At 38.0% G+C, this 16,389-nt stretch overlaps 1 protein-coding gene across 1 annotated transcript in view; it reads left to right on the forward strand.

Annotated features, from left to right (window-relative positions):
- The window catches only part of ADGRE3 (adhesion G protein-coupled receptor E3), a 68,591-nt gene that overhangs the window by 44,424 nt on the left and 7,778 nt on the right, over positions 1-16,389 (forward strand). Inside the window, exons 6-14 of the mRNA XM_039882868.1 lie at positions 1,101-1,284; positions 3,676-3,795; positions 6,496-6,680; positions 9,516-9,683; positions 12,415-12,612; positions 12,897-13,132; positions 13,603-13,669; positions 13,877-13,968; positions 15,717-15,885. Coding sequence (XP_039738802.1) covers positions 1,101-1,284; positions 3,676-3,795; positions 6,496-6,680; positions 9,516-9,683; positions 12,415-12,612; positions 12,897-13,132; positions 13,603-13,669; positions 13,877-13,968; positions 15,717-15,885 — 1,419 coding nt within the window. The remainder of the gene's footprint in view (positions 1-1,100; positions 1,285-3,675; positions 3,796-6,495; positions 6,681-9,515; positions 9,684-12,414; positions 12,613-12,896; positions 13,133-13,602; positions 13,670-13,876; positions 13,969-15,716; positions 15,886-16,389) is intronic.

Here is a 16,389-nt window from a genome sequence, read left to right on the forward strand (position 1 = left end):
AGATTGAAAGAGTAGAACATTAAGAAAGTTTATGTGAACCTCCAGTTCTGAATGTTCCTCCAGTCCTTTGTAACATCGCTCTGCTTATAATTCTTTGGTATGATAGTATTTTCCTCTTTGGATCATTCATTCAGTTCAAGAATACTTACTGAGCATCTACTATTTGCCAAGGGATGTTTTAGTTGCTGGGAAACAGCTGTGAACAAGACAAAGTCCCTATCCTGATGAGACTTACTGTCTAGACCCACAAATCTCCTGGGGAGCTTGTTAAAGTGCAAATGTGAATTTAGCGCACCAAGAGTCTGCATTCCTAACAGTCTCTCAAGTGATACTGATGCTGCTAGACTGAGGACTATGCTTTGAGTACGAAGATGTGGGGATCAGCATAAAAATAGTCTTTCAATTCATTTATGTTTCAGTTTTTAAAGCTTCACCTTGGCCTTCATTCTTCTCCAGCCACTGGCCCATCTCTTTGCTATCTTTCATAGACAAATTTCTTGATTTAAAAAGGCCAGTTAGAGTGTCTTCTAAGCTATAAGTTTACCTAAGAGTTTCTCTTTGTATAATATTGTAATGTTATAACAATAGAGACTGAAGCATTCTTGGCTGTGAGGGTTGTCTCATGCAATAGAGGATGTGGAGTAGCATCTCTGGCTTCTGTCCACTGCATATCAGGAGCACCCCCTCAGTGGTGACAATCATAAACATCTTCAGACATTACCAATGTCCTCTGGGTGTCAAAATTGCCTCTGTTTGAGAACTTCTGGTCTATTTCTAGCAAACTTACCACTTCCCTGTTGGTAAAAGAGGTTCACAATAACTAACCCTTATCTGGTATTTACCAGGCACAGACACACAGCATCTCTTAACTCATTTAATCTTGCCAAAAACTCTATGGAGTCCTATTACTGTCCCATCTTAACTGAGGCACAGAGTGATCGAGTGACTTTCCCAAGGTTGCTCAGCCAGTGAATGGTAGAGTCAGAATTCGAACCAGGTCCTCTGGCTCTAGAACCTGTTTTCTCATGCTTTTGACTGTCCCTCAGGACTGTGGGACCTATCAGAGTGGATTTTTATTATTATCATTTATATCTTTAAAGCTACAACAGGTTGTTGAGAATTTCGAGTCACTTCTCATCAACAAGACTCTCTGGGGAACAGGAGAGAAAAGAGAAGTTGCATCCATGATCACATCTCTTCTCCAGACTATGGAATCCAGTGTTCTAGAAACTGCCTTGAAAACCCCAAACCAAGAAATCCAGAAAGTTCAAAACAGCACTATGGGTAAGGAGACAATATGGCCTGATACACACAGGAGGCTGGTTACTAGCTGGGATCTGGATTAAGCAATTAGAAATTAAATACACTGCACGTGTCCATTTATAGAAAATGCAAACTGGTCTATAGGGGGACGAGGGGATGTGAAAAGGGAGCATGAGAAAATCTGGGGAAACTTGGGGTTGATGAAAATGTTCACTACCTTGATTGTGGTGGTGATTTTACAGGTGTACACACCAATAAAATTCATCAAATTGTACACTTTAATGTGTGCAGTTTCTTGTACATCAATTACACCTCCATAGAGCTGCTAAAATATATATATATATTGTCAATCATTTCCAGTGCTAGATCTCAGATTTTGGCTTAAAGTATTTTTTAATCTAGTGCCTACATAACCTAATAGCACATGTAGAAGGAACATCTTACTACATTTTAAAAATAAAAATCCTTTTGTTACACATGTCGTACATATTAGTTATATAACCGTGTGAGATATGTTAATTAGGTTGACTGCGATTATCATTTCACTATGTGTGTGTGTCAAATCATATTGTACACCTCAAATATACATAATTTTTATTTTTAAAAATAAAAATAACTAAAATCCCAAAGCAAGACCAAATATTAATTTTTTAAATTAGAAATAAAACACAAACAAAACTAAATTTAGACCAGCTGAATCTGCCCACAACCCAATCTTCTAATCCTATATCTATATAGGCACATGTTTGATGAAGAGACATATTTGTTGTGTGTATTTTCTTTTACATACGGTTGCACAACCTGCTTTTTCACTTATTATCTCCCTAATATCTTTCCATGTAAATTATGTATAGCATCATTACTGATGTTATTGTCTTCAGTGGTTTATAGAGTTGCATTGTATGAGTGTACCATAATTTATTCATTTCCCCATTCTGGGAAATGTGGGGTTTGCCAAACAACCCTGTAATAAAGACCACTCAAAATTTATCTGTGTGTATTTGTTTGATATTTTCTTAGGATCAACTCATAAAAGAGGAGTTATTAAGTCAAGGGGAAAAAACATTTTAGACTCTAGTACACATCACTATAGTGGCCTCCAGAAATGTTTGTTGTGCTTTTATTCCGCTCAGGGATATCAAAGGATTGGTGTATGTCTAACGAACCATTTCTGTTTCACCAATTTGTCTGATAAAGTACTTTATGCTCTGGAAAAATAATAATAATGAAAGTAAATTTAAAAGGTAAAATCTAGTGTCTAACCATCTTGAGAAACTGGAATCTGGACACTTTCATCCTGAATTAAACCATGTTTCATATTATAAGTAACTCATCTTTCCTGATTTAGCCAGGTTCTAATTAATTGGTAACCAGCGCCCACAATGGGCTTCAGTCTTCTTGTTTATAAAACAAGAAAATAATACTGCATAAAATGCACTTAGAACTGGGGCCGGTAATAGCTATGATTTTGATTATTCTATTTTTCATTCTCTATTATTACAAAATTTTACTTAAATAGTATTCTTTTTTTCCTATTCCTATCTACTTTATTTATAATAGTATCATTCTTTGCTATTTTGTTATGCTATTTTGTTACTTGCCTTTTTTACCTTTTAACCAAAAGAAGGCACAATAAAAATCCAGCTTCAACAATGTCCAACTCACAGCCAGTTTTCTTTTTAAGCTAAATATTTTTTATGAGTTTGTTTCTTCATTGCAATTCTTTCATGACTTCAACTTTATTGGAAGCATGGTTCCCTATTATAGAGATAAATCATCAATTATTTAATTAATTCCTTTTTGTCGAACATTTAGGTCATTTCCCATTTTTTACCATCATCATCTATGCTGCTATGAACTTTCTTATAGCTATATCTACCCTTTCAACCATAATTGTTCTGAGAATAAATTTCTAGAAAGAAATGTTAGAGAATATTAGTTTAGAACTTGGTTTCAAGATTGGAGTCTCACCTAATTTGGAACTTCAGTTTCCTGATATGAATAACAGTTCATCATGGGGATATATGAGGCTGTCATAAGATGACAATGTATAAGGCAATGTATAGCGCAGTGCCTGGCACCTCCTAGACACTTGCGGCCTGTTTGTGTTGCTGTGGACATTTTTAAGGCTTATAAAATACTGTTGTGGTTACCACAGGGAAAAGAGGGTGGAGGAGGTAGAAAAGGATTAAGGAGGTCAAATATATGGTGACAGAAAGAGATTTAACTTTGGGTAGTGAACATACAATGCAATGTATAGATGACGTATCATAAAATTGTACACTTGAAACCTATATAATTTTATTAATCAGCATCACCCCAATAAACTTAATGTTAAAAATATAATAATGGTAATAATGGTATAATAAAGCTTATAATAATGGTAAGCTTGCCCGGTACCTTTCTTATCAGCTATTGAAACTCGAGTTGTTACAGACAATTGCTCTGAGGAAAGAAAGATCTTCAACTTGAACGTCCAAATGAACTCACTGGACATCCACTGCAATGACATCATCCAGGGAAACGTACAAGGTACATATGGTGGCTGCATTCAGAATCCATAAGACACGCACAGCAATATCACTGTGTGAGTCATGAGGAAATACCCCCAGCAGGTTCCTCCCTGATAGATAATTTTCAGCATGGAAGAGACTTCTTTGCAATTTGGGGGCTGTTCTGTCTGTGTCTCAGTTCAGGTCCAACCAGAAGCAGTTTGTGGGACAATTTTAAGGAGGTCAAGTGTGAGGATTTCATTTGGGAAGTGATCCCAGGAAACAGCCTTTTCTTTGCCCCTCTTCTCACCTTTCATATCATTTTCTTCTAAAGGTAGAACTTTTTTTATGTAAATCAACTAAACCTCTCTTTTTTCAGTTCTAGTCTCCCAAGTTTTACCGCATTCAATACAAAAAACGGTTCAGGGCCACAGATCCAAAGTCTGTCTCAGAATGTGAGAAGGGAAGAGACACTGAAAAGCTCAACTTATTTCAACCCTCATATATATTAATATGTATGTACATATATGTGTGTATACATGTACATGTTTACATGTGCGTGTATAAATATCTGTACATATACATCATCTTCAAAAAGGTAAATAATGACTCAGGAAAATGCAAACGAATGCTGTCAAAGACCATATTTGATTCATTAATTAATGAAGAAAGCAATAAAATGATAAGAAGTTCAAAGGCAATTTGAAGAACAGATATTCACACATGAGCGTATTCATGTACGGGACAGTCACAAATGCAGAAATCAATATGCTGACAGATGCACCCTGGTCGATAGCCTGTAGGGCAATGCCATGTAATGTTTGGGTTTATATTTTCCATAGGGCAGAAAGCAACTGCATATCCACCAGACAAAATGCACTTGTGTTTATGGAAAGCACTGTGCTACTATCAGTGTTCTACATGTTATCTTCTATGCCTACGGCGTAGTGAAATAGAGTTGTTACTTGGCAGGAAAAAATCAATATAAAAGTGCAACACTCCTATAGAATCAGATAATTTCCAATACTCAGCTCTCACTGGCTATCTTGGACATGCACATATATTTAGATACATATATACATGCCTAGAAAAAATCCAGAATAGGTATGTATATGTATTTCTAATCAGTAATTATCTCTAAGTGGTAGAATATTATATGAATTTTATTTCATTTTCTCTTTACTCTTTTTCTCATCAAAATTTTATCATTTATTTTTACAACAACTAAATCGTGGCATTCAAATAATATGACACTCTACAGTCACTAAAATAAATAAACCAAATATACATGTATTGGTATGATTAAATCTTGAAAACACTAACGAGAGTGACAGAATAAATTTGTAAAAGCAACTCTGTGACTATCCTAAAAAGCATTGAATTTAAGACTTTAAGTGGGTGAATTATATCTCAATAAAGTTATTTTTTAACAGAAGAAAGAATGCTATTCATTTTATTAAAAATTTGAATTTTTTCAAGAATATAACTATTTAGTAATATTGGATATCATTACACTGTTTAAGAAATTACTGTCAGTGCCCTGATTCATATTGGTGATTCAAAAGGAATTATTGTAGCTGTGGTAGTAACAACAATAATGTATAAAATTTATTGAGCCCATGTGCCACAGCATCTTCTAAATGTTTTAAACCTATTGATTCAATTAGACCCAGTGCTTTCAGGTATATTTATTATTATTCCCGTTTTACAGTTGAAGAAGCAGAGGCATTGTTTACTAAAGATTACACAGCTAAGTGATTATAATCAAGAGGTTTCTTGAGCTTTGGGCAATGGGTCATCATGGATAGTAAATAGCACCTCATTTATTTGACAGCAAAAATAGTTTTTTTCCCACTTAGTATTTAACATAAATGCAACTTAATCAGTGTGAGTTTGACTATAATTGCATTTTGATGAAAATGTTTCTGAAGTTTGTTGCATATGCCCTTATCTTAATAAACAAAAAAAAAAAGATTAAAAAAAAGAAGAAGAAAGTTGCATAGGGATATCCAAGTGTGATAACATTTATGTGAATTTTTAAACAAAGAAAATAAGAATATATATTGTTATAGAAACCTACATATGTAGTAAAATTACAAAAGTATTCATGGAAAGGCTACACTTCCACTTCAAGTTCATGGTTATTTCTGGAGAAGGAAGAAAGGCAATGAAATAGTGAGAGCTTTAGCCATATCTAAAACATTTTATTTCTTTAAAAAATAATTCCGAAGCCAATATGACAAAATGATAACATATGTTAAATCTGGATGTAGATGTCATTTATACTTTTCTGAGTGTTTGAAATATAAGTTAAACTTTTTTAGGAAATTAAGAAGATGTTTGACACTGTGCTGGGGGCCCTATGGTTTCCAAATGAATTCTCCTGCATAATCATACAGGAAATTTAGTGCCTGCTGGGAAAACAGAATTCAATCCATATGAAATAATTAGTGGGCAGGTGAATTCACACCAGAATGGCAGGGGCTGCATTTGAAATACAAGTTCAGAGAAAAGCATCATAAGCTCCCTAAGGAGTTGGGGAAGACTTCCTGAACCAGAGGCTGGCACCGAGCTGGGTCATAAGGATGAGCTGGATTCAGGGAGAAAGAGCATGGGAGGAAGAGTAAACTTCCTAGGCACACCTGAGCACAGGTGCGCCAATCATAGTAGTATGACAGGTGTGGGGCAGGAAAGCGGATGGAAAGAATGGTGGCGGCACTTTGTTCTTCTGTTTCCTCAGGTCCCAGTGCGGTTGCCTTGATTTCATACTCTTCTCTTGGAAACATCATAAATGCAACTTTTTTTGACGAGATGAATGAGAAAGATGGAGTTTTCCTGAACTCCCAGGTAGTGAGTGCTGCTATTGGACCCAAAAGGAACATATCTCTTTTCAACTCTGTGATTCTGAGTTTTCAGCACGTGAAGGTGAGTCAAAGCTGCAATTTGAGCTTGCTTGGGTTTCACAGAGATAGAACAATTTCCAAAGCCTCCCCAATCAGTGGTTCTGGGCCTGCTCTGCCCCATACGGTTGCCAGGAGCCACCTGTAGTTAAAAAGCATTTAAAATGTGGTTGATCTCACCATTTTGGATGGTCCTTGAAAACAGGAACTTTGTTTTTGGCATTTATCATCCAGACTATCCTAAACCTTGGATCCCTGTTCTCTCCCGGTATCCAGCTAATGAATAGTTAGCTTGTAACAGGAACTGTTTCTATTTATCAGAGTTTAGATGGGGGAAGGGACAAGGAACAGCCCGTGAAAGGGGGAAGAAGTTGTGAGTAATCCTTCACCTTTTCACTTCTTCATTTGCCATTATGGTCAAGGGTCATCTCAGTAAAGCCTCTAGCCACAAGTGGCACAAGTTCTCCTATGAAAGGAATATGAAAGAAATGGGTAATGATGATTGAATGCAGAAGTTAAAAAATAGGAAGAAAGGATGAGATAAGAAAGAGATAAGAAAGAAGTGAACACAGTAAGGGAGGGTGAGTTCCACTTCCTGATCCTTGAGGATGGTGTCATACTCAGACTAAAGGTTGATAAGATGTGTCACCACTGAGTCCACTTATTACCATTTTCGAGTTTTAAAATACTAGTTCTTCAAAGCGTGGTTGATAGAGTGGGCATGAGTATGCATATTAAAAATGCCAAGAGCGAGAAAAATTGCTGTAGAGAAAAAAAGAAATGGTGGATGGGCAATGGAGAAGTAGAGCTGAGAGAGAGTAGCAGAGGAGAGATTAAAATGAAGTGAAAAATTAAGGAGAACTTTGGGGAAATAGTAGAACCTTAGAAGAGATTTTTTTTTAAATCATAGGAGTTTTTTTAATCGTAATTGTTTGTAATTTGCTTTGCAATATTAACCCTTTTCCCCAACATTCTACAAAATCTTGAATAAGATTTTTATTTATTGCGTTCATTAAAATAATTAATTAAAATAAAATGTGATGGGTCAAGATTGAGATTTCAAAGACTTAGTATTTCTAACACTTAGTATTTCCAGATTCCAAAAACTTAGTAAGAAAAAAGAATGTAAAGTAAAATATCTCCTTAATAATTTTTACCTTGATTACATATATTGATTTATAATGGCATATTAAAAAACACTACTTCGAATATAATGAGTTAAATAAAATCTATCTTTAAAATTAATTTGACCTGCTTCTCTACCTTTTTTAATGTGGTTGGTAGAAAATTTCAAATTACATAAGTGACTTACATGCTATTTCTCTTGGGCAGCATTATTCTAGTGTGTGGAATTATTTTAGTTGCAGGTACTTCCTACATCTATGAAATTTGAAGTAAGACATAATATTCATTTCTGCACAGAAGCCTGGTATTAACTGTAAAGACTACATAACTTAATCAGGAAAAAAAAGCTTATTTAATCCATTGCCTTTTCCCATTCTATGCCCAAATTCTTTTTTATTTTTCCTCGAAGTAATTCTCCCAAATAAATCTAGTACCCACTTGGCTGCCTAAACTCTTAAAGGTAGGAGGGGCACTAGCCAGACATAGATGCAGTAAAATTAATTTGTTCTCTTCCCTTTCAGCTCTGTTAAGACAATAAGTATTGAAGGAAGACTTACTGTTTGTGACAACATGAATGAACCTTGAGGTCATTATTCCAAGTGACATAAGTCAGACAGAGAAAGACAAATACTGTATGATCTCACTCATGTGTGGACTCTAAAAAAGCCAAACTCATAGAAACAGAATAGATTGGTGGTTGCCAGGGGCCAGAGGTGAGAGAAACAGGTGAAGGTGACCAAAGGATACAAACTTCCAGTTATAAGAAGAATAAGTCCTGTGGGGGGAGGGGGGGGATCTAATGTAAAGCACAGGGATTCTAGTTAACAACCACTGTATTGTATATTTGAAAGTCGCTGAGAGTAGATTTTAAAAGTTCTCACCACGAAATAAAAATTGTAGCTATGTGAGGTAATGGATGTTAACTAATCTGATTGTGGTTATTATTTCACAATGTTGGCATATAACAAATCATTACATTGTATACCTTAAACTCACAGTGTTATTGTCAATTACAAACTCACATATGTCAATTATGTCTCAATAAAGCTGGAAAAATGAATTTAATCTAATAATTAAATTTTTAGATTAAAAATCTAAAAACATAGGTTTTTCTATCTGATGCATAAAATCTGGGTGTGGAATTTTTGATGTATGGCATGGGGCAGCGGGGTTTAAGCAAGAAATCTGGGAATGGGCCAGTGGATTATCAAAGAAGATATAGGTTTCAAACAAGAGAACATCTTGCTCATCTCCTTGACTCCATGAAGTATTGCTCTAGAGGCCTGAGGCATAAAGAGAAGAGGTTAAAAGCTAATCTTATGCTCTCTTTCCTGGTGATGTTTTTTCCTCGCTACCCTCTCTTACTGCATGAGCAATTATTATGTTGTCGTCGGGGATGAAGGGTATGGCTTAGAGAATATTTGGGAGAAAACTTTGTGGGAGCCTTATACTCTTTTTTTGTCTGACTCCCACGGCAGGGGACAAAGTTCTAAAACCAATGACACCTTGTAAAATTCTGGCTCCCACAGAGATTGATGACCTTGTTTCACGTTTTGTGAAATTCCAATAGAGCTGGGACTATGGAGACAGGTACCCTGGTGGCCATCCTCTTCACTTAAAATAGAAATCACATGAGTCATTTCTAAGCCGTGATTCTCCTCATTCACCACTCTGGCTAGAGCGACTGAGAGTTGTCCCTCCTGAGCAGAATACGATGAGCCCATTCTATTTTCAGACGAAGCCCCTGAGCAAAAAGGCCTTCTGTGTCTTCTGGAAAAGCACAGAGGAAGGTGGCCACTGGTCCACGGATGGTTGTTTCCCGATACAAGTGAACAAGAGTCATACTACATGCAGATGCACCCATCTGTCCAGTTTTGCAGTCCTCTTGGCCTTCACCAGCCAGGTATGATGTTAAACATTTAATTCCTCCAGCTAATCTTTTTTGAGCCCTTCTTAGGTGGCGATAAATGCTGTAAAAAAGTTAAAATGCGCAAGGGACTGGAGTGACCATAGAGGCACGCCGCTTTAGACAGAGTGGTCACAGGAGGGTTCATATTCAAGCTGAAATCTGAATGGTGAGAGTCAGCAGTGCTACAACATGGATGAATATGATGCTGAGTGAAGGAAGCCAGATGCAGAAGGATGCACAAGTGTATGATTTCACTTATATGAAATGTCCAGAAAAAAGGCAAATCCATAGAGACAAAAAGCAAATTGGTGGTTTCAGGGGCTGGGGGAAGGAAGGAATGGAGGGTAACTGCATAATGACCCTGGGGTTTTATTTTGGGGTGATGAAAATGTTTTGTAACTAGATAGAGGTGGTGGTTGCACAACATTGTGAATGTACAAAACACCACTGAGCTGTCCACTGTAAAATGGTGAGCTTTATAGTATTTAGATTTTACCTCAATGAAAAAAAAAGTCAGTAGAAAAAGATCTCAGAAAGAGCATCCAAAGAAAAGACACATGTATGTGTAAAGACCCTGAACACAAGACAAATTCGATATGTTCAAAAAAAAAAGCATGGCTGGAACAGAGTGAATGAGAGGGAGTTGGAAGGAAACAAGGTTGGAGAGATGGAAGCAGAAGAAATGTGCCAGATGTTGAATGGCATGGTCAGAAATTTGGATTTCATTCAAATTGCAATGGGAAGGCAATGGAATATATCTACCAGGGATGAGGCATATTTATGTCATTAGAAGATCCTCTGTCTCTCAGGTCAAAAATGGACAGTGGTCAAGAGTGGACTCACAGAGATATAATGGCCCAGATGACAGCAGTAGAGGTGGTAGGAGAAGGTCAGACTGGACATGTATCCTAGAGGTGGGGTTGGGGGACTTACTGATGATATAGGCTGGGAGACAGCACACAGGAAGTCCTGCATCCCTCCCCTCTTCTCAGAGATGGAAGCAGTACCCCTAGAACAATATTTGGTGGAAATCTCTGACCTCTCCTATTACATAAGGCAGCCAAATAGGTTAAAAACATAAAATACTTCTTTCATTCATCATTATATTTATGAAATTCAACAAGTGGGGCATAGCCTTAGTTCATTTATATTCAATGATGTAGAATATTCCATTGCATGACTATACTACAATGTGCTTATCCATTCTACAGTTAATGGGTATCTAGGTTGTTTTCTATTGAGGGCTATTAAAAGCAGTGCTACCTTTCTGGGATGAAGCATAGACAATGTGGGACCTTAAAGGGTGATGAGGAAGCAACATACTCCAGATGGTGCGGCTACAAGATGGTGGGGCTTCTGTTATCATCGGTTTCCAAGTGACTCTGTAGAGCAGAGTATTGTTCCATCTATATAAAGTTGAAAAATGACACAACTAAACTGTATTATCAGGATTTTGTACACATAGGTGGTAAAACTACAAAGAAAAGCAAAAATTGCTCATCATAAAAGGATCATAGCTACTTCTCGGAGAGAAGATGGTTTGCAATTGGGAAGAGCTTCTGGGATAGAGTCCACAGACTAGTTTATGACTAGAGTGTTCATTTAAAAGTTATTAATCATATGATATGTTGACTTTTATGCTTTTTTCTGTATGTGTGTTATATTTCATAATTTTTAAGGTTAAAAAAAACAAAAGATTAAAAAGTTCTATAAAGTAATGTTGAAAAGAGTGAAAATCTCCATACAATTCTAAGGGACGGTGACTATCACTTCCTGTTAGTGAGTCTGGCTAAGTCTGCGTGGCTCACCAGATCCCTGGCTCCAGTCTTTAATGAAATGAGTTTCCAAGAGCTGAATTAGACAGGGTGTCTCAGCAAATCCTGAGACAAGAATTTGAAAACAAGTAGCTCCTCTGGAAGCTGAGCCAGGACACATCAGTAGTACAGCAGGGAAGTGAGACGAGGAAGAGAAGGCAGCCGGGAAAGGATGCATTAAAGAGAAAGTTACCCCCATCGGCACCTGGGGCTCAATTCCATTGGGTGCCAACTGTTATTATTGAAAGGAAGCTTCCAGGGGCACTAACATCCTGGCACTTGTGACTTGCTCTGGCATATGCAAGCATACTTTCATGGCAGGGGAAATGCCATTGGCTGCTTTCTGTGAACCCCAAATGCCACTGGGGTTCACAGAAAGCAGCCAAAGGCCAGGTACGGGTAAGTTTGAAGACATTGATAGCCTCTGCTGCATAGGACTTCCTGCGTCTCTTTGGGTGCAAGACTGAGTCTGGAGTACCCATTCATTTCAGCCTGAATTCTGCTATACGACAAGAGCATATAGTTAACAACAAAGAGTTGTACACTCAATAACTTATTAAAACGGCAGATCTCATGTTGTGTTCTTATCACATTTAAATTTTAAAAAGTGAGGGGTTGCAAGAAGTCTTTTGGAGGTACTGGTTATGTTTTTTACCTTGATTGTGGGGCTGGTATCACAGATATATGCCTATCTCCAAACTCATCAAAATGTATGCACTCAATATGTACAATATTTTGTAAATTAGGTATACCTCAATGAAGCTAAAAAGAAAAGACTTAGTCTGACAGACACCTCTCACACTCTCCGTCATCCAGCTTCATGCCTGTGTTTGGGATGCCCTATTCCAGAGGGGGAAACCATAATCCCAGAGTAGGAAAGTGTGACTGATCTCCTCTTTGCTGGGTCCCAGGAGGAGGATCCCATCCTGGCTGTGATGACCTACGTGGGACTGAGCCTTTCTCTGCTGTGCCTCTTCCTGGCAGCCCTCACCTTCCTGCTGTGCAAAGCCATCCAGAACACCAGCACCTCAATCCACCTGCAGCTCTCTCTCTGCCTCTTCCTGGCCCACCTGCTCTTCCTCACAGCCGTCGACAGAACTGAGATCAAGGTACTGACACTGTCCCAAAGGACCCCTTTCCCTGCCCAGGGGATGCTGAATCCATGAAGCCATGCTGCATTGGACACCTTAATAAAATGGCCTTAGTTTCTGGGGGAGGTTGGAGGAGGTGGTGCCAAGGTGGGCAATGCTGGCATTGATTACTAAGCACCTATACTTTTGATGACCTTGGTCTAATGCCAGGTGCTCTAAACTCAGTGCCAGTGTAAAAGAGAGGTCCTAGGGCCACTCTCCGTCCTAACAATCTTCCCTAGTGACTCTTACTCCTCTCCCAGGTGCTGTGCGCCATCATCGCAGGTGCCTTACACTACCTCTACCTGGCTTCCTTCACTTGGATGCTGCTGGAGGGCCTGCACCTTTTCCTCACTGCACGCAACCTGACAGTGGTCAACTACTCCAGCACGAATAGACTCATAAAGTGGCTCATGTTTCCAGTCGGCTATGGAGTCCCGGCTGTGATCGTGGCCATTTCCGCAGGATCCAGGCCTCACCTTTATGGAACGCCTGATCGGTAAGCTTGGCTCTCACTCTGTGCCAATGGACAGTTTTGGGGGGCAGTGTTAATGATTGTGATTGAGATAGCCACAGCAAATGCAATCTGCTTTTCCCTTGAGTGTAATAGCTCTAACCTTTCCCAGTGAAGCAGGGAAAGATGGCAGTAAGAACATGGACGATTCTGGAAGGAAGGAGTTTCATAGTTAGGTACCAGCTTCATCCTTCCCATATTTTGGAGTTTTCAAGTCTCAGTCCTCTCATTAGCAAAGTGAAGATAACAATTATCCCCATTGTCCAGCCCTCACGATGCTGGTGTGAAAATTCAACAGGACTGTGCTTTGATAGTAAACAATCAAAGCCTTCATTGTCCTCAACTGACAACTTCAGATGTTGGAAAACTTCTCTGTTAGGAAAAGGTGTCACTTCATGTTCGTTTCATGTGCTTTCTCTGATATTTCTTTGTTTCCTTTTTCCCATTGTTCCCAGCTGCTGGCTCCACCTGAAACAAGGATTTATCTGGAGTTTCCTTGGCCCTGTCTGTGCCATTATTAGTGTAAGTGAGTATATGGCTCCAGTGTTCCTAATTGATGAAGCACCAGAAGTAATGGGTGCAAGATAGTACAAGGGGCATGCATTTTCTCTGTTGTGTGGTTTGATTTTTCTACCTGCTACCAATTCAATCCCAAGTTGTTTGCAACTTATAACAAAGACAGTACATTATTTTAACTTTCATTCTGCCTGAACTGTGTCATTCCTGCAGGTAAATTTAGTATTTTTTCTCTTGGTCTTTTGGATTTTGAAAAGGAAATTCTCCTCCCTCAACAGTGAAGTGTCAACCATCCAGAATATAAGGTAAGATGGAGCAAATAGTATTTCTGGCCCCCTCTTCCTTTGCTCACCCACTTCTTGTCCCTCCTACATAACCGCACACACATACCCTACAATCAGTCTTCAGAGACTAGCAAGGCCACTGTTATCTCTCAGTGTCATAATTAATAGAAGCTGTATTAGCTAAAGTAGAGGCTAAGCTGATGAAACAAAAAGATCTCCCAAAAAAAAAGAGTGAAATAGAAATTTATGTTACTCTCATGTCACAGTCCAGAGGTGAGCAGTCCAGGGCTAGTAGGGAAGGTCTGTTCCACAAAGTGATCCAGGGACTCAGGTTCTATTTTGTTTCTCCACCATCCCCTAGAATGTTCTCTGTCAGTTTCCCATCCATGGGAAAGAGGTAACATCGGAGTTGCTCATATCCACATTAGCTCATATCCCATTGTCTTAGTCAAATGGTGACATCAAGCTGCAAGGAGGGCTGTGAAATATAGTCTCTAACTGGGTAGCCAGGTGTCCTTGAAAAAACTCAAAGAGGGAAGGGATCTAACCCTAAAAAGAAGAGGAAGAGAATGAAAAAAAAAAAAAACAGTACTTTCTGCCACACAACACAAGATGCACACAGGAGTACTCTTTTTATCAAAAATAACCAACTTAGGTTTGCTAATTCATCAGTTACTGAAAGCTTAAATTCTACAGAAACTCTAAAAGTTGCACTTCTGAAGTATGCCCCTAACAAAACTGGGTTTCCTCCAACCTATAGAGACCAATTAGGCTAATTACAACAAACTTAAACATCTATCTAAGAATTGTGTGTAATGGGTTCAGGAAGGATTTAGATTAAGATATATTTTGTAGAATACTATTTCAAAAAATTGGGGATTATGAACATTTTTTTATTTTGCAGCTCCAATTGGAACACATAATTTGTTTTCCTTTTAATCACAAAAATAACATGTTAAATTTTTTTCAAAATTTTTCAAAATATGTAAAGTGAGAAGTAAAAATGGATAACTGCCCCCCTTTTCCTGATACTTCCACTTCCCAAAAAAGCCAGAATTAACTAACTTTAGGATAAGTATGCTATGATATATATGAGATTTTCTCTAGACCTTTTTCTGTGCATTTCTGTAGAACACACAGACATACATACAATAACATCACACTACACAAATTTTTCCTCAACCAGCTTTTATAACATAAAATATTATAGTTTAAAATTAGGGATATATATACACATATGTGTGTGTGTGTGTGTGTGTGTGTGTGTGTGTGTGTGTGTGTGTGTGTGTGTGTAGTGTCCTTAAGTCTCAGTTTGCACTGAGAGTCCCAATTTATATCTGATAACCCATTGTAATTATTAATAGCACTCTTTTAATCTCAAAAGCCTCCCTGCTTAAATAACAAATTAGATGACCTCCCCCATCTATAAAAAATATACAGAGAGAAAGAGATAAAGAGCACCTAGTTTGGAAATGCTTTATGTATATATGGTACTGATTTTGTTCTACATATAGTCCCAGATACTTTACTTATGTAGTCTCATTTAATCTTTGCATCAGCACTATGAAATAGGGCTATTACAAGATGAGGGACCCAAGTTACAGAAAGGCAAAGTGACTTGCCCAGTGTCATACAGACAGTCAATCAGTGATGCCTTGGATTTCAACCGAGGCAGTCTAACTCCAGAATCCTCACCATTAACAACTGCACTATGGGGGTGTCCAAGCCCATTATTATCTTTTATACATTTTTGATTTTACTCCTCTCAGGATGCTGACACTCAAAGCGACAGCTCAGCTCTTCATCCTGGGCTGCACGTGGTGTCTGGGCATCTTGCAAGTGGGCCCAGCTGCCCGGATCATGGCTTACCTCTTCACTATCATCAATAGCCTTCAGGGCTTCTTTATTTTCCTAGTCTACTGCCTCTTCAGCCATCAGGTAAACATTGACCCCTTTCTTTACTGTTTTAAAGTTAAGAAAAATTTGCAGGTATGTAGTTTAATAAACATTTAAATCAATATTCTCTAAATTTTCATATGAGCTTGTGAGCAGTGTGTAAATACCACCTATATTTTCTCTACATTGAGATGCTATTGATTGTAAGATACATCAATTCATTAATGGCTTTCAGAAAGTAAATAATTATTACATTAAGAAAATATACTTTTTTTCAGAGTTTTCAGAGTTCCCATTTGTAATAGTCAGCTATTGCTGTATAACTAACAATATCAAAAATCTCAGTGGCTTAAACACGAATATTTACTTTTCTCATTCTTGAGTCTGCAGGTTGGTTGGAGTTCAGCTGATCCTGGCTGGGCTCAGCTTGGATTGGCTTGGCTCTAGAATTCAGATCATATTCATGTATGCTTTTTGTGATTCATCCTGAGGCTTAGAAGAAAGGGAAGCAGTTCCCCAACATTCCCTAACATAAATTCTTCTCAT

The sequence above is a fragment of the Pteropus medius genome, unplaced genomic scaffold (genome assembly GCF_902729225.1).
Source record: "Pteropus medius unplaced genomic scaffold, Ma_sr-lr_union100, whole genome shotgun sequence".
Taxonomy (NCBI): domain Eukaryota; kingdom Metazoa; phylum Chordata; class Mammalia; order Chiroptera; family Pteropodidae; genus Pteropus; species Pteropus medius.